Source organism: Scyliorhinus torazame, chromosome 11 (assembly GCF_047496885.1).
Source record: "Scyliorhinus torazame isolate Kashiwa2021f chromosome 11, sScyTor2.1, whole genome shotgun sequence".
NCBI lineage: Eukaryota > Metazoa > Chordata > Chondrichthyes > Carcharhiniformes > Scyliorhinidae > Scyliorhinus > Scyliorhinus torazame.
Window position 1 is genome coordinate 154,832,459 of NC_092717.1, and position 25,576 is coordinate 154,858,034.

Sequence of the window (25,576 nt, forward strand, 5' to 3'; positions counted from 1 at the left end):
TAGTCGACTCGAAACGTTAACTCCGTTTCACTTTTCACAGATGCTGCCAGACCTGCTGGGTTGTTTCCCGCATTTTCTGTTCTTTTTGTTTCAGACAGCATCTCTGCAGGACTTTGCATTTGTTTGAGATAGCAATGTGTTGCGTGCAGAGCAGGCCAGGGAACTCGGCTTGAAGGAGAAAACTTGAACAAAGGTTGTGAGAGGTCACCCCCAACACCAGTCCGATGTGAGATAGCAATAATAATCATCACCATCATAATGTTGTTAAAACAGACAGAGCAGGCTGCGGCGGAAGTGCGCTTTCCGTCACATCCGCTCCGACCTTATCTGCGTGACTCGCAGCAAAATGGCGGCAGAGCAGCCGCTCAATGTGGCGGTGACTCCGGACTCAATAGCCGGAGGCAGCGCCGAGAAAGAGAGGCGCAAAAAGGTGGCTTACATCTTCGATCGCCGACTGGGAGACTCGCTGGAGAAATGCCTGGACTTCAGCAGCTGGAGCACGTACGCCGAGTTCAAGACCGCGGTGTGTCGGGTGAGCAGCCGCGGCGGGGGAGGGAGAGTCCGGGGCGAGGGGATGAGGGCCCCGGGAAACGGCTCGGGGTGAGGACGGACGCGATGGAGGGGGGCAGACAAGTCACCTGCATGCACATGGAATGGACTATTTTTAAGGCTGGTGACTTGTGAGTCCATGAGCCATGTTAATCTATCGTTGCATAGGACTGCTGCCTGCAGCACCCTCGACCGAAGGGAAAGGAGTGGGATCCCAAATAGGAAGTCTCCCTCTAGGGGCCCTGATAACCTCCAGGGCAGCAGGACGGAATGCTGCGTCCGGGCGGCAAACAAGGAAGTGCAGCATATGCATCACCGCAGTGGAATACCGTACAAGCGATTTCGACAAATTGTGGGGTTGTGGTTCAGATAGGAGGTTTCAGGGCCAATGTGAAATTGTGTGTAAACGGGGTCAGTTCAGACAGGAGTCTATCGCACGTTTCAGTCACCTCGACACTGCAATTGGGCCAAGCATCATATTTTCAAAGCTCTCAATGAATGGCTTTATCGCGACTGGACATTGACAGCCGAACAATGCGCAAGTTCTTGTGGCAACATCTTGTAGCACATCTCCGATTCTGGCCACCCCAGTAACTGAGCTCTCCTTTCTGCCACAAGGAAGGTAGATTCCTGAATAGCAGCTTTTCAACGATATCTGCTACTCCTGAAGAGTCAGCGCTGTGGGGAGAAACAACCATTTTCCATCTTGAGCGGGGTGGTTGGCGGCTGGATGTGCGCGCATAAATCATTAAAGGTGGCAGGGCAGGTTGAGAGAGTGAAGGTGGCAGGGAAGGTTGAGAGAGCGGTTAATAAAGAAGCACTGGATTTATTCGGCTTTATCAATAGGGGCATAGAGTACAAAAGCAAGGAGGTTATGCTAAATCTGTATAAAACTGGTCTGGTCTCAGCCCAGTTTTGGGCAGGGCCGTTTAAGAGGATGCGAAGACCTTAGCGAGGGTGCAGAAAAAATGGACAAGGTTGATTCTGGGACGAAGGATTTTTAGTTGCGTAGATAACTTGTAGCATTGTGGATAGCACAATTGCTTCCCAGCTCCAGGGTCCCTGGTTCGATTCCGGCTTGGGTCACTGTCTGTGCGGAGTCTGCACATCCCGTGTGTGCGTGGGTTTCCTCCGGGTGCTCCGGTTTCCTCCCACAGTCCAAAGATGTGCAGGTTAGGTGGATTGGCTATGATGAATTGCCCTTAGTGTCCAAGATTTCCCTTGGTGTTGGGTGGGGTTACTGGGTTGTGGGGATGGGGTGGAGGTGTGGACCTTGGGTGGGGTGCTCTTTCCAGGAGCCGGTGCGGACCCGATGGGCCGAATTGCCTCCTTCTGCACTGTAAATTCTATGAAACTTGGTGAAGTTAGGACTGTCCTCTATGGTGAAGAGGAGGTTCAGAGGGGATGTGATAAAGATATTCAAAATCATGTGGATAGACAGTGTTAATAGGGAAAATTATTTCCATTGGTGGGAGGATCGAGAAAAATTGAACTGATGGTTTGCCACCAGTTTTGCATTTTTTGCGCCTTCTATCATGAAGACAATGCAAAATGTGAGGGTACAGTTTCAAAATTTGCAGATAACACAAACTTGTATGGTGGCATGGTAGCACAGTGGTTAGCACTGTTGCTTCACAGTGCCAGGGTCCCGGCTTGGGTCACTATCTGTGCGGAGTCTTCACGTTCTCCCTGTATCTGCGTGGGTTTCCTCCTAGGTGCTCCAGTTTCCTCCCACAAGTCCCAAAAGACGTGCTGTTAGGTGAATTGGCCATTCTGAATTCTCCCTCTGTGTACCCAAACAGGTGGAATGTGGCATCTAGGGACTTTTCACAGTAACGTCATTGCAGTGTTAATGTAAGCCTACTTGTGACAAAGATTATTATTATTAGTGATTTGTAAGGAATAATGATAGACTTGAGCTGGTGGAATGGGTGGTTAACTGGCAGCCGGAAGTTGAGGCAGATTAACTCAAAATGATACACATTTTTGGAGAAAGAATAAAGAGAGGTAATATAAAATAAAAGGTTCAATTCAAAATGGGGTTCTCTTACTCCATGCCTCAATTTATAAAATCCACAGTCCCTTAAGTTTTATTCATTTTATTTCTTCAGCTAGGGTGTCATTGATCACAGCCTTTGTTGTGTCCAGTGGTTTGAGCTATTTCTTTATGTCACATTGAATTGACTGAAGACTGGCATATCTTGTGGGAATCAAGGTGGGTCATTTACTCGCTACTTCTGGCTAAAAGTTGCTTCAGTTTTGTGCTAAAATCTACATGAAGAACTGCAGTAACTCACCAAGGCTCCTTCATTGAAGATGACCAGTAAGGTTGGAGGCTATGGCGTGAAGATTTCCAGAGGCTGGGGAAGGTCTCCAGAGGCTGAGATCAGTTACAGTCCTGATGTCAATAGTTTCATGTTAGGTGGTGGGGTTGCCATCCAGATGGAGGTAAGAGGAAGTGTCTGATAGTTGATGTTTGGTCTCTTGAGTGTAGAAACCAACTATTTTCTAATACACGTAGAGGTTGGTCTGTCAGACAACTGCACCATCGTTTTGATGCCAATGTCGGAGGGAGATAGGTTAAGAGGGCAAGGAGCAGATAATGGCTGTGCCATGCCAGCAGTGCTCAGTCAAAAGATTTTTAGAGGGTACAAGACCAAAGGGAGGAGTAAGTTCAGGTGGACCCAGATTGCTGGAGACAGGTTAAAAACTGCGTTTTGTTAATTGTATGAATTGGTAGTTTGATCATGAGTAAGTTTCTTGATGTATAGTTTACAGTGTAATTTTACACATTTTAATTGGATAAAGAGTTGTTGAGATGATTCAGGTTTCCCTGCCTGTTTTCAAGATTCTCAGGCTCAAGACTTGTGGCAACAAATGTTAAATGTAGCGAATGGTGTGCCCTTGTACTAATGTAGTCTTGTAAATTGCTGCAGTCTTTAATATTTACTCTTCCAATCATCTTGTAGCTATTCTCACCATTTGATTCCATGTCTTCCTGATGTTGTCTTAACACGAGACATGAAATATCAATAATTGAAAGCAAAATCTCTCTGGTCTTCAAATTATGATCTGATTTTCATCACTGCACCATTGGTGGCTGTGCCTTAAGCTGCCTGGGGGCTAAGCTAAGGAATTCCATTCTTCAGTCTCGCCATTTGTTTTTAAAAATTTGTTCATGAGATGTGGGTGTCAATGGATAGGCGAACATTTATTCCCCACCCCTAATTGCCCATGATCATGGGGTGATAATTTGTTGGTTTGGATTGGTCCTGCTATTTGTATAGAGGACATACCTGGCCAGTTTTCGCATGACTGGGTATATGCCAGTGTTATAGCTGTACTGGAACAGCTTAGCTAGGGGCCCGGCAAGTTAGAGCACAAATCTTCAGTACCATTATCAGAATATTGTAAGGGTCCATAGTCGTTGCATTATCTAGTGCCTTCAGTCTTTTCTTGATATATGAGATGAATCAAATTAGCTGAAGACTGGCAAATGTGATACTGGGGAACTCTGGAGAAGGTCTTTTACTTTTGTCTCCTCTAAATCTACCTCATCAATCAAGCTTTTGGTCATGTGTTACAATATCTTGAGATCTGGTGTCATATTTTACTTGATAACATTCCTATGAAGCACCTTGGGACAATTTTGCTACATTAATGGGGCACGTTGTATGAATTAAATTGGTGGCCAGACTTATTTTTACAGACAATTCGGAATAGCATTCATTATTCTTGAATAGCAGTACAACGGGCATCTTGTGGTGCTGAATCAGTGCCCTTTAGGTTGTGTTTGAACATTCCAAGTACTGACATTTTATAAACATTATTTTCCACCCCCAAATTGGGAAGGAATGGAAACTTCCATTTCAAGATTCATGACCGGTATTAAATTGAGGTGGTGTTGTAGTCACAACCAAATAAGGCTTTAACAGCATATAAGAAGACATTAGCAAACTTGCAGAATGAGGGTTTAATGAATTTCAACACCGTAAGTGTGAGATGTTCCGTTGTGGTAAGATGAATGAGACCGCAGGCTGCTGCTTGAATCAGAAGATTGAGATATAAAATTCTTAAGTTTGACAAGATAAATGTTGAGAAAATGTTTCCTCAGGATGGGCAACCTAGAACACCAAGTCACTGCCTTAGAATACAGGAATTTAGAATACAGGAATTAAAGCAAAATATTGAGGAAGTTGAAAATCTGAAATAATAACGGAAAATTCAGCAGGGCTGGCAGCATTGTGGAGGGAGAAACAATTAATGACTGCATGACTCCTCTTCAGAGCTTAGAGTAAAGGATTGCTGTTTAGTACATAAGAACTAGGAGTAGGCCATCTGGCCTTCGAGCCTGCCCCGCCATTCAATGAGATCATTTTGTGGACTCCGCTCTACTTTCCCACCCGAATACCATAACCCCTTATTCCTTTATTCTTCAAAAAACGATCTAATTTTATCTTGAAAACATTTAATGAAGGAGCCTCAACTGCTTCACTGGCCAGGGAATGCCACAGATTCCCAACCCTTTGGGTGAAGAAGTTCCTCCTAAGCTCAGTCCTAAATTTATATCCCCTTATTTTGAGGCTATGCCCCCTAGTTCTGCTTTCACCAGCCAGTGGAAACCATCTCCCCGCATCTATCCTATCTATTCCCTTCATAATTTTATATGTTTCTATAAGATCTCCCCCCCCCCCCCCCCCCGCATTCTTCTAAATTCCAATGAGTACAGCCCCAGTCTACTCCACCTCTCCTTGTAATCCAATAATCAACCCCCTCAACTCTGGGATTAACCTAGTGAATCTCCTCGGCACACCCTCCAACAGCAGCACGTCCGTTCTCAGGTAAGGAGTCCAAAACTGAACACTATACTCCAGGTGTGGCCTCACTAACACCTTATACAGTTGCAGCATAACTTCCCTAGGACTGAGGTGAGAAATTCCTTCACTTAAAGAGTAATGGATCTTTGGAATTCTCGATCCAAGAGATTTGTGGTTGCTCATGCAGTTAAGAATATTATTGCTGGAGGCAATAGATTTTTGGATCCCATGGAATACGGGTTTCAGGCCGGAAGATGGAGTCGAAATAGAAGATAAGACATGGGAGCAAAATTAGGCCATTCAGCCCATTGAGCCTGCTCTGCTACTCAATCATGGCTGATATGGCATAGTCTTGAATGATGGCACAAACTTGAAGGGTCAAATAGCCTACTACTGCTTATGCCATTTCTCATGTTCTTAAAACTGATAAGAATCAAAATGGGGTAAAGAAACAATGGAATCTGCGAGTACAGTATAGAAATGCGATCATTAAAAGTTGTAATGCAGTTTAAAAAGGCTGTTTAAAAGAAAACAAACTAAACCCGGGTTTGTTTCTAAAGGATAGAATTACTCCTAGAAACTCGCGTCTGGCAGTACCTGTGAAGGGAAAAACAAGTAAGAAGTCTTACAACACCAGGTTAAAGTCCAACAGGTTTGTTTCGAATCACTAGCTTTCGGAGCGCTGCTCCTTCCTCGGGTGAATGAAGAGGTATGTTCCAGAAACATATATATAGCCAAATTCAAAGATGCCAGACAATGCTTTCGAAAGCTAGTGACATCGAAACAAACCTGTTGGACTTTAACCTGGTGTTGTAAAACTTCTTACTGTGCAGACAATGCTTGGAATTCAAGCATTAGCAGGTGATTAAATCTTTACAGATCCAGAGATGGGGTAACCCCAGGTTAAAGAGGTGTGAATTGTGTCAAGCCAGGACAGTTGGTAGGATTTCGCAGGCCAGATGGTGGGGGATGAATGTAATGCGACATGAATCCCAGGTCCTGGTTGAGGCCGCACTCATGTGTGCGAAACTTGGCTATAAGTTTCTGTTCTGCGTTGTCGCGCGTCCCGAAGGCCGCCTTGGAGAACGCTTACCCGGAGATCAGAGGCTGAATGCCCTTGACTGCTGAAGTGTTCCCTGACTGGAAGGGGAAAAACAAGAGTTAATGTTGGAGTCCATGTAACTCTTCAGAACTGAAGAGAGGGAGAATGCTAATGGATTTCATGCTGTTTAAGAGGAGTTGGAGCAGAGTTTGAAGGTCAGAGATAAGTGGGAACAAGGAGAGATTTGACAAAAGATATTATGAGCACAGGAGAGTGTTTATCGTGTTAAAGGCTAAAGAAGATGCTATTATTGGCATAAAGGTAATAAGACAGCAGGTCAGCAATCTGAAGACAAAATTGAAGAACAAGTGACTGGTTACAAGTGGGGAGGGAGCGGTAATTTTAAAAAATGCAATTTAATAAAGGCATCAAGATGGAGGAAAGAGTTCATAGCCTGAAGTTGTTGAACTCAAATATTGAATCCAGAAGGCTATATAAAGTGCCTAAAAGGAATTGTCTGAAGTTGCTGAACTCAATGTGTTAAACTTGAACCTTGATCAGATCACAGAATAGAAGGTGTAATAATATGCCAGTCATTTTCAAACTCATGGTCGCGACCTGCGGGTGGGTCTGGGGTGGTATTGGCAGGGCCATGGGTTGCGGCATTCCTGAGGTAGTGTCCAAAGGCTGGGACTGGCTTTTTGAAAATGCCGTCTGCAACCAACTTTCAGAATGGCGGACGTCCCACGCATGCTGCCCCCTCAGCAGTGTGCGGGTCCGGAGCTCAGAAGGGGCTCCTCCTGACATCAGTGCGCTGACCCAGACAGGAGCGAATTAAAAAAAAAAAAAAAAAAATCGATGGTGTCTTCCTGCCAGAAATGGCGGCAGAGAGCAGGTCACGCGCCCTGTACACTGGTAGCACGTGCTCTGGGAGTGAGAGAGATTCCTCCATTTTGAGCTGCCAGCAGGCTAGCAACAGGGCTGAAGAATTAAAAATGGATCGTATCACAAGGAAGAGAGGACTAGGGACATCCTGACGTCACGTGCTCTGGACGTGTGAGAGATTCCTCCATTTTGAGCTGTCAGCAAACAAACAACAGGACTGAAGAATTGAAAATGGATCGTTTCATAAGGATGAGAGGGCCAGGGGCACAAACAGCCTAGGATCTCACAACTAAATCTACTGGAGAGAGCTGCTCAGGAGAATTCACAGCAGGACAAAGCAGTGCTGGTGTGAGCTCCAGGGCCTCTGGTGAACAACTCATTTAGAAGCTGAAATCAGGAACAAAGCAGTATAAAGATGATTTCTTGACATGCGGCTTTATTAATTGCACAAATCAGGGTGAAAAGCCTAAGTGTGTTGTGTGCAGTGACGTACTGGCAAATGAAACCCTCAAAACTTTAAAGGCATTTGAAGACTAAGCATGGCCAGTTCGAGGACAAGCCTCTTGATTTTTTTCAAAGAGTGCAGCAAGAACTTTAGTTGTCAGCGGAAGTCCTGTGCAGAAATTGAATGACGAAGCAAGTAAGATTGTGAAGTCCAAGCAGGCTCACCTGTTGCATTAAAGGTAAGCAAAAATGGTGGGTCACAAAGGTTGGCCAGTGTGGGTCCCGACGGTCGGCTGGTTGGTAAAAATGGATTCTGGGGGAGAATTTTTTGGGAAAAAAAACCTGTTCTATGCTACATAGAAATTCAGTGATGATAATGGAGCTGTTTGCATATACTTGATGGCTTGATAGGCTGGGCTCTTTTCTATTGAAAAAAGGAGACTGAGGGATGTTCTGTTGAAACTTTCAAGGTTATATCCTTGTGTTCTTCCCTTCTCCATAAATGCATCTATGCTACTCATCTCAGCCACTCCTGTATCAGTGCCATATTTCCTATTTTCCTCGAGAGATTACAATCCTAAATGGCTATGAAGTGCTTTGAGATATCATAGAATCCCTACAGTGCAGTAGGAGACCATTCAGCCCATCAAGTCTGCACCGATCCTCCGAAGGACCTTCGCCATATCCCCATAACCCCATCTAACCTTTTTTGGCCATGCTAAAGGGCCACTTAGTATCCAATCTCCCTAAACCAGCACATCTTTGGACAGTGGGAGGAAACGGGAGCACCCGGAGGAAGCCTGCGTAGACACAGAGCATGTACAAACTCCACAGTCACCCAAGGTCTGAATTGAACCCGGGTCCCTGCTGCTGTGAGGCAGCAGTGATAACCACTTTGTGACATATTTGCGGATGTGAATTGTAAGTTTTTTCCAAGGAGAAACGTCAGCAAAAGTTCAGATGTTCAATTTTGAAGCACCAAGTGATCTGTGCAAGATGTGTTCTTTTGGTTTCTTGGTACCCAGGGCTTTCATGCCTGTCAATGGTTTTTGCAAAATTTGCAATCGGGCTTCTGCATGCATATCCATATCGGGATCATTGAAGCTCCATTCCTCGAGATTGCCAGCTTGATCAAGCTGCAGTTCTTTGCTATAGTTGAAGGACAGGCAAATGAGGCATTTCAGTTACAACCGTAGCAAGATTTTGCAAGACTAGGTTGGGTAGGGGTATAGAGCAAAGACAGGCCTATTCCTGTTGTAACATAAAACATTTTTTGTGCTGTGGTCGAAAACATTTCGCCCCATACTTCACATTTGCTCAAAGTTAGTCTGAACAAAGCTTGTATTACTTAAGATCACAGACTTAGAATTACATTTTGTGGCACTAAGCACACCTGGTGTATACTGGTTTAAGCTTCAGATTGATGACCTTTCAAAAGAGGTTATTGACCTGAATTTTTATGCTGCCAGACGTGTTGAGTATTTTCAGCAACTTATTTTATTTCAGATATCCAGCATCTGCGGTATTTTATTTTTGTTAGTCTTCTCCATTGGCATTTATGCTCTATACTAGCCCCCTCTCATCCTATCTTAAACACAGTCAGCATATCATTCTATTCTTTCTTCCAAAAGTTTTTATCTTGTTTCTCCATAAATGTATATGTGCTATTCAACCCTGCCACTCCTTGTGATAGTGAATTTCACATTCGCGTAACTCCAGTGGTAAAACGATTTCTCCCTAATGTATTTATTATTGACTGCCTTAAATTTCTAACCATAGTTTTCAAATACCTCACAAGTGGAAGCATAAGTCTGAATCCTGTTGTAAAATTGGATACACAATTTTAATGTGTAAATTGGCTAGCAAATTCAGGGGATTAGAGATGCAAATAAACATTTGTTTCTCAGTGATTCAGCAAATAATTAAGAAGACGAATGGAATGCTACCCTTTATTTTGAGAGGAATTGAACGTAAATGTAAGGATGTCTTGCTTCAGTTGTACAAGACACTGGTGAGACTGCATTTCAAATCCTGTGTGAGGTTTTGCTCTCCTTATTTAGGGATGGATGTAAATACACTGGAGAAGTGGTTCAGAGGAGGTTTACTAGATTGGTACCTGGAAAATGTGTGTTGTCTTATTAGGAAAGGTTAGATATACTGGACTTGTTTCCACTAGATTTTAGAAGAGCGAGGGATGACTTGGTTGAAGTAATTTCATTTTTACAAGATGTGGGCGTAGCTGACTAAGCCAGCATTTGCTGCTCATCCCTAATTGCCCTTGAGAAGGTAATGGTGAGCTGCTGCCTTGAACCGCTGCAGTCCATATGCTGTAGGTATGCCTGCTGTGCTATTAGGCAGGATGTTCCAGGATTTTGACCCACCAACGGTGACGGAACGCTAATATATTTCAAAGTTAGGATAGTGAGTGACTTGGAGATGAACTTTCAGATGGTAGAGTTCCCATTGTCTGCTCCCCTTGTCCTTCTAGCTGGCAGTGGTCGTGGGTTTGGAAGATGCTATCTAAGGAGCTTTCGTGAGTTCCTGTAGTGCATGCTGTAGATGGTGCATACTGCTGCTACTGTGCATTGGAGGTGGAGGGAGTGAATGTTTGTGGAAGAGGTTTCGATCAAGTTGGCTGCTTTGTCCTGTATGGTGTTGAGCCTCTTCAGTGTTGGTGGAGCTGCACTCATTCAGGCAAGTGGGGGAGTATTCTAATACACTCCTGACTTGCGTCTTTTGGGTTGTGGACAGGCTTTGGGGAGTCAGGAGGTGAGATACTCGCCGAACGATTCCTCACCTCTGACTTGCTCTTGTAGCCACAGTGTTTGTATGGCTACCCCGTTTCTGATCAATGGTAACCCCCAGGATGTTGATAGTGGTGGATTCAGTAATGGTAATGCCATTGAATGTCATGGGGCGGATGATTTGATTCTCCCTTATTGGAGATGGTTATTGTCTGGTACTTGTATGGGCTGAATGTTACTTGCAGTTGTCAGCCCAAGCCTGGATATTGTCCAAGTCGTGTTGTATTTGCATTTGAACTGTTTGTGTCCTGACGAGTCCTGAATGGTGTAAAACATTGTGTAATCATCAGTGAACAGCCCTACATCTGACCTTATGTTGGACGAAGGTCATTGATGAAGCAGCTGAAGATGGTTGGGCCGAGGGCACTACCCTGAGGAACTCCTACAGTGATGTCCTGGGACTGTGATGACTGACCACCAAAAGCCACAACCATCCTCTTGTGCTGAATAGAGAGTTTTCCTCCTGATTCCCATTGATTACAGTTTTGTAAGGCTCCTTGATGCCATTCTTGATCAAATGTTGCCTTGTTGTCTAGGGCAGTCACTCTCACCTCACCTCTGGCATTCAGCTCTTTTGTCCATATTACCAATGCTGTAATCAGGTCAGGAGCTGAGTGACCCTGGCAGAACCCACACTGCTAAGTAAGTGCCGCTTGATAACACTAGTGATGACCCTTTCCATTACTTTACTGATTGAGAGTAGACTGACAGGGCAATAATTGGCTGGGTTAGGTTTGTCCTGCTTTTTGTGTAATTGTGTGGCCAATTTTCAACATTGCTGGTAGATGCCAATTTTGCAGCTCACTGGAACAGCTTGGCTAGGGACGTGCTAAGTTCTGGAGCACAAGTATTCAGTGCTAATGCCAGGATATTGTCAGCTGTTGAAGTATCCAGTGCCTTCAGTTGTTTCTTGATATAATGTGGGGTGATTCGAATTGGCTGAAGACTAACATCTGTGATGCTGGGGACCTCTGGAGGCGACCAAGATGGGATCATCCACTCTGCACTTCTGGCTGAAGATTATTGCGAATGCTTCAGCCTTTCTTTTGCACAGATGTACTGGGCTCCTCCATCACTGAGACTGGGGTATATGTGGAGCCATTTCTGCCAGTGAGTTGTTGAATTGTGCACCACAATTCATAACTGAATGTGGCAGGACTGTAGAGCTCAGATCTGATCCGTTGGTTGTGGGATCGCTTAGCTCTGTCACTTGCTGCTTATGTTGTTCGGCTCACAAATAACCTTGTGTTATAGTTTCATCAGGTTGACACCTCACTTTTTTGGTATGCCTGGTGCTGCTTCTGGCATGCCCTCCTGCACTCTTCTTTCGAGCTTAACGCTAGACTGATCTCTGAGGGAAGTAAGAGACTGCTGTGTGCTCTGTTTTACGGAGACGTGGCTCATTCCTGCCTCACCGGATTGTGCCATACAACTTGACGGCGTCATCAGGCAAAGCAAAAGGGTGGAGAGGTTTGCCTCCTCACCAACACCTACTGGTGCTCGGACATGGCGACCTTGGCAAATTACTGCTCCCCTGACCTGGAATAGCTGACTCTGAAGTGCCGCCCATACTGCCTTCCATGGGAGTTCACTTCTGCCATTATCACGGCAGTCTACAGCCCACCCCAGGCGGAAGTGAAGAAGATGTTTGATGAATTGCACACCGCGATAAATAAGAACAGTGAAACAAAATACCCGGAGTTCTTGTTCACCGTGGCCGTGGTTTACAACCAGGACAACCTCGAGTGTACTGCCAAAATTTCACCAACACATCTCCTGTCCCACCAGGGGTGCCAACATTCCCGACCACTACTACATAAATATCAAGGGTGCCTACGTATCTATCCCCGCACCGCACTTCGGAAAATCAGTCTATAAGACGTTATTCCTTCCCCCAGCAAGCATAAACTTAAACGGGAGAATCCGTTGAAGCAAGTCATGCAATGCTGGTCTGAGGCAACAGAGTTCCGACACGACTGCTCGGAATCAGTTGTCCATATTCAAGAACTCGGAGGCCAACCTAAACGAGTATGCCACCACCGTCATAGACTTCATCAGCAAGTGTGTAGAAGACTGCGTGCCAAAGAAGGTAATACGTATGTTCTCAAACCGGAAACCACGATTTAATCGGGAGATTCACTCCTCACTGAAGGCCAGGTCTGAGGCTTTCAAGACGGTGACGCTGACCTATACAAGAAATCAAGATGTGACTCTCGCAAAGCCATCAGGGATGCTAAGAGACAATACCAGACTAAGCTAGAGTCACAGACTAACATCATGGACTCTCGTTGGTTGTGGCAAGGCTTAAACAGCATATTGGGCTACAAAGCAAAGCCAAGTAGAATCTCCAGCAGCCGTGCATCCTTCCATGATTAACTGACTGCATTGTACGCTCGGTTCGAGCAGGAAACCATCAAACTACCCCAGCAGCCCCGGACACCCCCATACCTACTGTCACAGCTTCCAAAGTGAAATGGGCCTTTTGGAAAGTGAACTCTGAATGTGATGGGTCCTGATGGGGTCCCTGGCTATGCACTCAGATCTTGCGCAGACCAACTGGTGGGTGTATTGGCAGAGATCTTCAACCTTTCTCTACTCCGTTCTGAGGTTTCCACTTGCTTCAAGGAAACTGCCATCGTAACGGTGCCAAAGAAGAATCCGGTAGTATGCCTCAACGACTACTGTCCGGTGACTTTGACATCGATCATTATGAAGTGCTTTGAGAGGTTGGTCATGAGGCACATCAACACCATACTCCCAGAATGCCTTGATCCACTGCAATTCGCATACCGCCACAACCGGTCCTCTGCAGAAGCCGCCATCTTGGCTCTACACACATCCCTGGAGCATCTCGACAATAAGGACTCCTACGTCAGACTCCTACTTGTTGACGATCCCTTTGCCTTCAACACCATAATCCCAGCCAAGCTCATATCAAAGCTCCAAAACCTAGGACTTGGCTCCACACTCTGCAACTGGATACTTGATTTTCTGACCAACAGTAAGGATAAACAACATCTCCTCTATACCGGGTCCCCAAAAGGCTGCGTACTATTAGCCCCCTATTATACTCCCTGTACACAAACAAGATTGTGTGGCAAAATTTGGCTCCAACTCCACATTTACAAGTTTGCTGATGACACGACCGTAGTGGATTGAATCTCGAACAACGAGAGTACAGGAGGGAGATAAAGAACCTAGTGGTATGGTGTAACAACAAGAATCTCCTTCAACGTCAGCAAAACTAAAGAGCTGGGCATTGACTTTAGGAAGAAAAGTATCATAAATGCCGCTGTCAGCATCAATGGTGCCGAGGTGGAGATGGTTGACAGCTTCAAATTCCTAGATGTGCACATCACCAACAATTTGATTTGGTCCACCCAAGTTGACACTGCAACTAAAACCACAATAGCGCCTATACTTCCTCTGGAAACTACGGAAATCCGGCATGTCCACATTGACTCTTACCAAGTTTTACACGTGCGCCATAGAAAGCATCCTACCTTGCTGCAACACAGCCTGGTATGGCAACTGCTCGGACCAAGACCGTAGGAAACCAGAGAGTTGTGAACACAGCCCAGTCCATCACACAAAACCGCCTCCGATCCATTGAATGTCTACATCTCCTGCTGCCTTGGGAAAATGGGCAGCATAATCAAAGACCTCTCCCACCCAGGTTATTCTCTCTTCCAAGTTCTTCCATCGGGCAGGAGATGCAAAAGTCTGAGCACACGCACTAGCACGTTCAAAACAGCTTCTTCCCAGTTGTTACCATACTCTTGAATGACTCTCTTATGGACTGAACTGATCCATGCATACATCTTCTCTTGAGTTCCATCTGCTCACCTGTTCCTGTGCTTATGTATTTACATAGTGTGTTTATATTCGTCCTATGTTCTTTTTCACGTATGGAATGATCTGTCTGTACGCAGAACAATACTTTTCACTGTACCTCAGTACACGTGACCAAATAAATCCAAATCCAATCCATTGAACTAGGGTTGACCCCCTGGCCACCTACATCTATTCTGAATCTATCCCATTTGGCACTGTGGTACAGGATGGTGGGTATCCTCAGTGTGAAGACGAGATTTCTTCTCCACAAACTGCGTGGTGGTGATTCGTCCTGATACTGTAATGAACAGATGGATAGTTCGGTGGCGATGATGTCTAGTATGTTTTCCCCTCTTGTTGGGTCCCTCACCACATGTTGCAGATGCAGTCTAGCAGTTGGGTCCTTTAGTGCTTGGTCAGTCGTGATTGAAGTCCCCTACCTAGAGTATATTCTGTGCCCTTGCCACCCTCAGTACTTCCTCCAAGTTGTGCTCATCACAGAGGAATACTGATTCATCAGCTGGGTGTGGACGGTACATGGTAATCAGCAGGAAGTTTCCTTGCCCATGTTTGACCTGGAGTCATGAGACTTCATGGGGTCAGAGTCGATATTGAGGTCTCCCAGGTGAACTCTGGCCTGACTGTATACCACTGTGCCGGGTCTGTCCTGCCAGTGGTGTCTGGGACATTATCTGTAAGGTACGATTCCATGAGTATGACTATATCGGGCTGTTGCTTGACTAGACTGTGACGCTCTCCCAACTTTGGCGCAAGCTGTTAGTAAGGAGGACTTTGCAGGGTTGACAGGACTGTTGCTGTTTTCAGTGCCTAAGTCAATGCCAGCTGGACCATCCGATTTCTTTTACTTTTAGACTTTATTGTGGTTTTTGATATAATTGAGTGGTTTGCTTGGCCATTTCAGAGGGCATTTAAGAGTCACCCACATTGCTGTGGACTTGGGAGTCATGTAGACTAGACCAGGTGAAGGCTGGAGATTTCCTGCCCGAAAGAACATTAGTGAAGCAGCTGGGTTTGTCCACGACATTCGACAATGGTTTTATGGTCATCATTAGACTTTTAATTCCCCATATCTATTTATTTGATTAAATTTCCATCTGCCATGATGGGATTCGAACACTGGACCCCAGAGTATTAACCTCAGTCTCTGGATTACCAATCCAAAACTACTACGCCACCACCTCCCCAAAGATCCTGAACGGTATTGAGAATGCGGACATTGAACAGATGTTTCCACTTATGGGTGAGTCCACAACTAGGGGCACTGCGTTAAAATTAGGGAAAGCCGTTTTCAGGCAAAGAGTAGGTGAAACATGTTTTTTTATAAATGTTTTTGACAAAAGTATATTTACCGTTATATACGCAGAATAAGTATATATATATATATATATATATATATATTATATATATATATATATATATATATATATATATATATATATATATATATATTATATATATAGAAGAGAAGAGCACACACAAACACTGCAAAAAGAACAAACATAAAATAAAATAACTGGTAGGGTATTATGCACCAGCTCAACAACAGCAACTCTGTACTATTGGCAATATTATTTTTGACACCTAAGTAGGCATCTATGTCTGCAGGGGGAACTGGGGAGCCAGATAAATATTTGGGTGCCAGAGAAACAATTACAGGGGGCAATACGCGAGTGGGTCTGGTGCTGGTGTTGTCACTTGCTTCTCCCGGATGGATTTCGTTGTCGTCTCGCGCTCACCTTCGCTTCAGCAGTTCGTCCCGTCTTTCGCACGGATTTTCCTTGTTTTCTGTCCCTGTAGATACCAAGTTTGTTATAGTTTCCCATGCCCTCCTTCCGGCTATCATTCCCCTCTATTGTTCCGTGTCTCCCCCTCCCCCCCCCTCCCCCCTCACCCGGTCTATCCCTCCCTCTCATGCCTTGGCTACTTTCCCCTGATTCTTGGCTACCTGGCTAGTATTCCGCTTACTCGTTGGCCACAAACAGGTCCCCGAACAATTGGGTGAATGGCTCCCACGTTTTGAGGAAGCCGTCGTCTGACCCCTGGATGGTGAATTCGATTTTCTCCATTTGGAGAGGTTCTGAGGTCGGACAGCCTGTCTGCAGCTTTGGGTAGTGCTGCTGACTGCCAGCTGAACAGGATTGTACAGCGGGCGATCATGGAGGCAAAGGCAAGAGTGTACGTCCTCCTCCCCAGGAATAGATCTGGGTGAAACGTTTTTTGAGGGTCAAGCTACTTTGGAACTCTCTGCCACAGAAGGCAGTGAAAGCAGGATCACGGAGTACTTTATAATCTGAGGTAGATGGTTAGATGGATTCTTGTTGGGCAAGGTTATCGAGGCTAGATGTGAATGTAGAACTCAAGATCTTCCATGATCTCCTTGATTGTCGGAGCAGGCTTGAGGGTTGGCTGCCTTCTGTTTTGTATATTCATATGCCATTTGCTGTTGTGCCAGGTGAGTGATGTCGTGACCTGATACATCTCTGGGTAATTGGGTCAGCACCACACTGTTGCACATTAATTTAACAGCAAATCCAGACATAGACGTACTTGCTGAATGGGGCTGTAGTTGGCCAGAGTGTGACCTGTCTCTGTGGTAGGGAGGGGAATTGACAATCGTCATTTATTAGTGCCCCACAATTGTTTTAAAATTGCTCTTTAGGGTGTTACTGGGTCCCAAAGGGGACTTGTTTCTTATGGGAAAAATACATTTAGAATTAGCTTTCCCGTCCAAAATTAATGAACTGTTCATGCTTAAATTCTAAATCAACTCGGTTGGAATATTGGCAAAGTGATTTTAGAGCTTCAGTTTTTAACCTAAGAAATAGTTCAGTTGCTTGAGTCAAAGCTGGATCATTTTTTTGCATTAAGATAGTGACTATACTTGGAAGTACCTCTGTGGCTGAATTCTAAACTGCTCTCAATCCTCACATCTGCTGGCCAATTTGTGTGTATCTTCCTTGGATCTAATACTATCTCTAATTTCCCTTGCAAGCCATGGTTTGGCCACCCTACCCATTTTATTTTTGTGTCAGACAGGAATGAACAATTGATACAGTTCACCCGTGCGCTCTTTGAATGTTTACCATGCCTATCCTCTGTCATCCCTTTAAGTACCATTCTCCAATCAATCATAGCCAACTTGCACCTCACTCCATCATAGATTCCTTTATTTAGATTCAGGACCCTAGTCTTGGAATCAATTATGTCATTCTCCAACTTGATGAAGAATTCTATCATATTAAGGTCGCTCTCCCCCAAGGGACCTCGCAGATTGCCAATTATTCCTTTCTCACTACACAATATCCAGTTTAGGGTGGCCTGTTCTCTAGTTGGCTCCTCAACATATTTGTCCAGAAAACCTGGATATATGCACTCTAGGAATTCCTCCTCTATGTCCATGTTACTAATTTGATTTGCCAAATGTACATGCAGATAAAAGTCATCCATAATTAATCTTTTATCGTATGCATCTCTAACTTACTGTTTAATGCCACATGGGTCAATCCTTGCGCCTTTACTTGAAAGCATTTGTTTAAATTTAATTGTGACGTGCAAGTACGTATTAGTCTGAACACTTCTATAAAGGAGTTGTCCCTCTGTCCTCCATTCACTGAGTTTGTACTGTATCAGTCTGCTGTACATAACGTGAAATTAAACATATAAAGTTTCCATTAAGGTAATAGTCATGCTTTGAATGTTGTGCATTGTCAACATGCTACAGTTACACCCATGCCCTCTCATTGCCACTACAGGACATGGTGTTAACTGATTTTTTAAAAATTGGAATAATGAACAGGTAGATCTTCGTCATGAGAGATAGAAATATCTTAATGGGTATTGCCTTAATCCAGCATTCTAAAGATCCAAGTCAACATATTGTTTTCATTGAAACTATCAAACAAGGCTGTGCTACTTCAGTGTGTGTAAGGTGCATTTCATTTGAAAACTGAGGAGACTTTAGTTGAGCGAAATTACTTTTTGTGTGCTTAACATTGCTTTTTCTTTTTCTTCAGGCTTTTGATATTACTGCAGGAAATAATTTTGTAATTACAACAACAACTAGGAAAGAAATCAAAACTCAAAACTTTGGTAAGTTTATTTGAAACTCAGATTGTTCATTTTGCTGGGATGCGATGGTTAGATTTTGCATATCATACTTCACCTAGCTGCCTGGCTGAGTACAAACCGTGATCATATGTCTGAACTTGATTTAGTTGGATGTACTCGCCTATATGACGCAATAAATCCGATGCAAGTAACTGATATCTTGCAATAATATTTTAGATACAACAAAGTGTAGTTATTAGTTGTCAAATTGAAATAAAATTAACTTGCCTGAATATCCAAATTGTTTTTTAGATAAGCAAAAACTGTTTATTCTAAAGGTTATGTATTCATCAGCAACTCCGTTGTCTGGAATGACAGGCGAGTAGCTTTTTTAGTGTGAAAAGAGCTTGGTTATCTTAACTGAAAAACACATGGATTACTTCTCATTATGTATATTCATAGAGGTTAGTGCTGATGCCTCACGGAGCCAGAAACCCGGTTTCGATCCCGGCCCTGGGTCACTGTCCTCGTGGAGTTTGCACACTCTCCCATGTCTGCTTGGATCTCACCCCCACAACCCAAAGATGTGCAAGGTAGGTAGATTGGCCACCGTAAATTGCCCCTTAATGTATATTCATGAATTTACATGAGACTTGGGTGATTATACAATGCTATAATTGCTTCGAACCCTCCTGTAATGTTGCCCAAGAGCTACTCCATGTAGAAGTAGAGACAAATGGCATTACAGCCATGTACTAATCTCTCCTCACGGCCACTGCCATAGAAGCTATTGCCCAGTGTCAGAAGTAGAAATTTTGGCCAACATTTTACCTTTCCAGTCCGAGGCAGATGGGACTGATTCCTGTGCAAGTGCTAAGTTTTGAACATGGGTTCTGGGGGCAGAGACTCAAATCCCACTGTGGCAGCAGGCAGAAGTTTGGCACAAATCCAACTCTGCTCCTGACCTCATTACAGCCTTGGCCCAAATGTGCATAAACGACCTGAACTCAAGGTGAGAGTGACTGCCCTTGACAAGGCAACATTTGACATCAAAGGATTCGCGTTTTCCAGCTAAGCCACGAGTAGTTTAATTTGGTTCCATAGTGAGCAGATATGCCCTTCTATACTGCCACCTTGACAGATGTGCTTAGTCTGATCTATGATTTTAAACCAGAGGATTATTTCATACATTCTTAAATTAATTCAGCTTGTTGATGTGGATCTAGTAGCTGAAAGTTTTTGAAGTTGGCGTTGATTTTTACTAATGCAAAATTTTAGTGGGGAGTTTAAATTTAAATGGAAAAGGGAAAAATTTAAAGGCTTTACATGCAAGAGGAATATCAATAAGTTTACACTGCTCATGTCAATCTTTTCAACCTCTGATATCCTCTGCTATGAGGTTTGACGCTTCATTCAGATTTCTCATGTATCATATTTTAAATGTGAATGGTTTCAGGATGCAAGAAAAATTCCATCTGTAGATGGCACTGAAAATATTGGCCCACATCTCCTGGTCAGTGGCAATGCTGGGCACATTGCCACTGCCCGCATAAATTTCTGTGCCCAGACCTTTTCGCTTTTCCTGTTGAAATTTTCAATCTTGGTTGTAGTAACGATGAATCAATGCAGTCCAGCGAAGAGAGAGCCATGCTGTTTTTTATGACATTAGCTGCTGTATTCGGGTACCTTTTTGAAGGTCTCAAGTGTTTTTGTGGGTTAGAGGATAAAAGCGGGTAATTGAGTTGGGGAGGGAAGGGGTATGGAGTGTGGGAATTGGTCTGGTCGGAGAGAGAATAAGTTGGGTTTGTGGGTGACTGAAGGCAGTCAGTTGTGTTCAGTTCAGATATGCTGGCCAATTAAAAAGTTTTATACCAGATATTAACTAGTGTAATACTTCCCGTGTAAGTATCCAGGTAAGTTCTGTGCATCTGGTCCATTGATCAGTGTAAGAGATATGCACGTAATGCCTGGGACAGTGGCAATCAACCCTCTGCTAGTTTAAACTTCCTGGGCAATTCCAGGTCTTCAGCAGGGCTTGGCCACACATCACAGACCTAAATATGGATTTTGCCACTCTGGATCGGAGTCAGGCCAGAGTCGGGCCAATGTTGCATGACTAATTGATTAGAATTAAGCATCTCATTCCAGCCCTCATTGAATTCTGAAGAGTTGCAATATAACCCTTTTAAGTAATAGATTATGTACCACACATTCACAGCATGTGCAAGTGAGCAGAACATGTTAGCTACACGTGGACTCTGCATGCTATAGAGAACATATGAACAAGGAGCAGGAGTAGGCTATTCAGCCCCTTGAGTCTGCTCTGCCAAATGGCAATCTGATAGTAACCACAAATCTGCATTCCGCCTACCCCCAATATCCTATCACCCCCTTGCATAGCAAGAATCTATTCAGCTCTGCTTTAAAATATTCAAAGACTCTGCTTCCACAACCTTTTTCAGAGGAGAGTTCTTTTTTTTAAATATAAACTTAAGAGTACCCAATTACTTTTTTTCAATTAAGGAACCATTTAGCATGGCCAATCCACCTACCCTGCACATCTTTCTGTTGTGGGGCTGAGACCCACACAGACATGGGGAGAATGTGCAAACCCCATACGGACAGTGACCCGGGGCCGGGATCGAACCTGGGTCCTCGGCACCGTGAGGCAGCAATGCTAACCCCTGTGCCACCATGCCGCCCTCCGGAAGAGAGTTCCAAAGACTCAAGACCCTCTGAGTGAAAGTTTTCTTCTCATCTCTGTTTATCTTGTGCAAAATGCCCATTTAATGTGTTTGTGCATTGTATACCAAGATGGTTCTTGGAACAAAATATTTTCTGTTTACAGATGCCAGTCCTGTAGTATGGATTACATTTCCTAAACTTATTTGAGTTCACTATATTAGTCGCAACTTTACATTTTTGTGTCTTGCATATAATTTCAAGTTGCCTGATAGAACCTTACCTTTTTTAGTAAAGAATCTACCTTTAATTAGTTATATACAAAAAAGGTTGTCTTGCATATAATTTCAAGTTGCCATACATTAATTGGAAATACATTTAACAGTTTTTCTATTTTTTTCAACCTTAGATAAAAGTGTCAAAGATGGCACCACTTTGTACATACTTCACTCAGTCGACCAAATACTGCATTCAGCAACAAAGGAGCGAATTGACTTTCTTCCTCACTATGATACATTGGTTAAAAGTGGCATGTATGAATACTATGCCAGCGAAGGGCAGACTCCATTGCGTAAGTATATCATTTGCTCCGTTTAATTTGAGTAATATTGCAGAAAACAATTTCAAACAGAGATACTGTTCCAGATTGCTTCCTCGGAACATGTTGAACTACTAGGATTGGAATGTAGTTTTATTAAAGTGTAGCCAAACACAACTAACCTGTTGTTTTTTAAATAAACAGCATTTGCCTTTGCTGAACTGATAGATAATTCATTATCTGCGACAGCAAACAACAAAGGAATTCGTAACATACAGGTCCGACTGGTGAGTAATATATTTGTTAAAAATCTGTGTGTGCTTCCTGCCAACTTTTTCCATTTATACATTTTTAATGGAAATGTCTATAATTACTTGTCATACTGTAATTATACTCTCTAGGATATGAGTTGTAGCCATTTCACTGGTGGAGAATGGTTTAGCTGCAAATGACAACATTATGAGTTAATATGGGCAATGTCCCGTATGTGAATGGAGGAATTTACAATGAAAACATAAAAATTATGTGAAAAAATTGCAGGAACACAGCAACAGTTGTGAAGTTTTGCTAACTGGATTACCCTTTTAAAGAACCTGCGCACAGTTGATGGACTGCATTCCACTTCCTATGCTGTAATCTTCAGTAGTTCTATGTTCTCTTCAAAATTGTGATTGAATTGTAGTTCTGCATCCTGGATCAATTATGTCCCATCCTTCAATACTGCCTCAACTGTAGATTACTTTTAGATGAGGAGTTAAGACTCTGGCAACTTGACTAATACTGTTGATATATTTCTAATGCTGCCCAGATTATCCACTGATTCCAATTCTAAGGCCTATTTCTCTTTTTTAGTTGTTTGATGAATCTCAAGGTAAATCAGCAGTAGCTGTAATTGACAACGGCAGGGGAATGACATCCAAACAGCTTAATAATTGGGCTGTGTATCGACTTTCCAAGTTCACCAGAACAGATGATGACATTGAAAGGTTTGTTTTCCAGATATAGCAATGGGCATATGAATCCTCCATCCCATGAGCCCTAATCTTGTGTAATTTCTTGTGTGACACATTATCGATATGCTTTTTGAAATCCAAAAAGGCATACCCACTTGTTTCTCCTGGAGTCCTACCAATTACAGCCTCAAAAAACAACGGATTCATCAAATACAATTTCCCTTTCATAAATCTGTTCCCAGCCATGTTATAAGACCATAAGACATGGGAGCAGAATTAGGCCATTCAGCCCAAATCATGGCTGATATGTTTCTCATCACTATTCTTCTGTCTTCTCCCCATAACCCCTGATTTCCTTATTAATCAAGAACCTATCTATCTGTCTTAAACACAATGACTTGACCTCCACAGCCTTCTGTGGCAATGAGTTCCGCAGATTTACCACCCTCTGGCTGAAGAAATTCCTCCTAATCTCTGTTTTAAAGGATCGTCCCTTCAGTCTGAGGCTGTTCCCTCGGGTTCTAGTGGAGACATCCTCTTCACATTCACTCTATCTAGGCCTCTCCAAATTCTGTAAGTTTCAATTAGATCCACCCTCATAAACTCCATCGAGTACAGACCCAGAGCTCTCACCCGCTCGTCATATGACAAGTCCTTTATTCTTGTGAACCTCCGGACCCTCTCCAAGGCCAGCGCATCCTTCCTTAGATAGGGGGCCCAAAACTGCTCTCAGTATTCCAAATGGGGGCTGACCAGAGCCTTGTGCAGCCTCAAAGGTACATCTCTCCTCTTGTATTCTAGCCCTATCAACATGAATGCTAACATTGTCTTTGTTTTCCTAACTGCCAACTGAACCTGCTTGTTAACCGTGAGAATCCTGAACTAGGACTCTTCAGTCCCTTTGTGCTTCTGATTTCTAAGCCTTTTCCCATTCAGAAAATAGACTGCATATATTCTTTCTACCCATAACCTCACACTTTTCCACATTGTATTCCATCTGCCACTTCTTTGCCACTCTCCTAGCCTCTCTAGTTCCTTCTGCAGCCTCTTTGTTTCCTCAACACGACATGTGCCTCTACGTATCTTTTTATCACCTGCAAACTTAGCAACAATACTCTCAGTTCCTTCTTCCAGATCATCGTACATGTATATCATGAATAGTTGTGGTTCCAACACTAACTTTTGCGGAGCACCACGTCACCAGCTGCCATCCTGAAAAAGACCCTTTTATCCCCACTGTCTGCCTTCTGCCAGTCAGCCAATCTTCTCTCCATGGCAGTACCTTGCCCCTAACACCATGGGTTCTTACCTTATTTATCAGCCTCTGTTTGGCACCTTGTCAAAGGCCTTTTAGAAATCTAAATAGATCAATAGAACTCTTAACAGATTTGTCAGACATGACCTCCCCTTGACAGAGCCGTGCTGACTCAGTCCTATTTGATTTATCATGCACTTCTAAGTACTCCGCGATCTCATCTTTAATAATGGGCTCTAAGATCTTACCAGCGACCGAAGTCAGGCTAATTGGCCTATAATATTCTGTCTTCTGCCTCCCTCCCTCCCTCCTTAAACAGGGGTGTTGCATTTACCATTTTCCAATCCTCTGGGACCCTCTCTGACTCCAGTGATTCCTGAAAGATCACCAATGCCTCTGCAATCTCCTCCGCTATCTCCTTCAGAACTCTGGGGTGTAATCCATCTGCTCCGGGTGATTTATCCACACTCGGACCTTTTCAGTTTCCCCAGCAACTTCTCCTTCGTGATGGCCACTGCACTCGCCTATGCCCCCTGACTCTCTTGATGTTCTGGTATGCCACTGGTGTCTTCCACTGTGAAGATTGATGCAAAGTACCTATTCAGTTCCTCTTCCATTTCTTTGTTCCTATTATTACTTCTCCAGCCTCATTCTCCAGTGGTCCAATGTCCATTCTTGCCTCTCTCTTACCTTTTTATACATTGAAAAAAACTCTTCCAGTCTTTTATAATGCTAGCTCGCTTGCACTCCTATTTCATCTTCTTCCCTTTATTTCTTTGATAATTTAAGTGCTCTGTTACCATTCTAGCATTTTTCCTAATACTGATGTCAGGCTAATTGATCTATAGTTTCCAATTTTCTTTGTTTCCCCCTTTAACTGCAGGATTCCATTTACTAGCTTGCAATCAGAGGGATTCTCTTGGAATCTAGAAAATTCTGGACGATGAATCACAATTCATCCACTATCTCTGTAGCTACCTCCTAAAATGTAGACTCTCAGTGGCAGCACGGCGGCGCAGTGGTTAGCACTTTTGCCTCACGGCACAGGTCCCAGGTTCGATCCCGGCTCTGGGTCACTGGCGGTGTGGAGTTTTCACATTCCCCCCGCCTGTGTTTGCATGGGTTTCGCCCCCACAACCCAAAGATATGCAGGGTAGATGGATTGGCCATGCTAAATTGCCCCTTAATTGGAAACAAATGAATTGGGTATTCTAAAAAATTTTTTTATTTATTTTTTAAATGTAGGCTTTCAGGCCCAGAAAATGTTGGCTTTTTGTTCTGTTTATTTCTCTAGTACCTTATTAGAACTGGTGCCCTTGAGTTTTTCATTTTCATTCGAACCTTGGTTCCCCACTAAAGGAATATGTTTTTTGCTTTCTAGCATGACGTTAGGAATATAAGTACATTAATACTCTATCATAATCTTCCACAATAATAACTTCTGACTCAGCCTCCAAGTGACACACATTTACTATTGTTAATCTCTTCCTTGTAATGACTTTTGTAAGTTATTTTTTGTCTCATGCTAGCTTGATCTTCTACCTTGTGTTATTGATTTCTCTCCCGTACTTTTAGTTTTGAACTCCCAAGCTTCATGACAGTATCATAGAATCCCTACAGTGCAGAAGGAGACCATTCGGTCCATTGAGTCTGCACCGACCCTCTAAAATAGCTCCCACTTAATCGTGGAACACTAAGGGGCAAT

General features: G+C 43.6%; 1 protein-coding gene across 1 annotated transcript in view; it reads left to right on the top strand.

The window, feature by feature from the left end:
• Nucleotides 1-314: 314 nt before the first annotated feature.
• Nucleotides 315-25,576, top strand: part of smchd1 (structural maintenance of chromosomes flexible hinge domain containing 1) — a 250,877-nt gene continuing 225,615 nt past the window's right edge. The window contains exons 1-5 of the mRNA XM_072467902.1: nt 315-532; nt 18,410-18,485; nt 21,535-21,696; nt 21,868-21,950; nt 22,516-22,649. Coding sequence (XP_072324003.1) covers nt 347-532; nt 18,410-18,485; nt 21,535-21,696; nt 21,868-21,950; nt 22,516-22,649 — 641 coding nt within the window. The 5' untranslated portion in view covers nt 315-346. The remainder of the gene's footprint in view (nt 533-18,409; nt 18,486-21,534; nt 21,697-21,867; nt 21,951-22,515; nt 22,650-25,576) is intronic.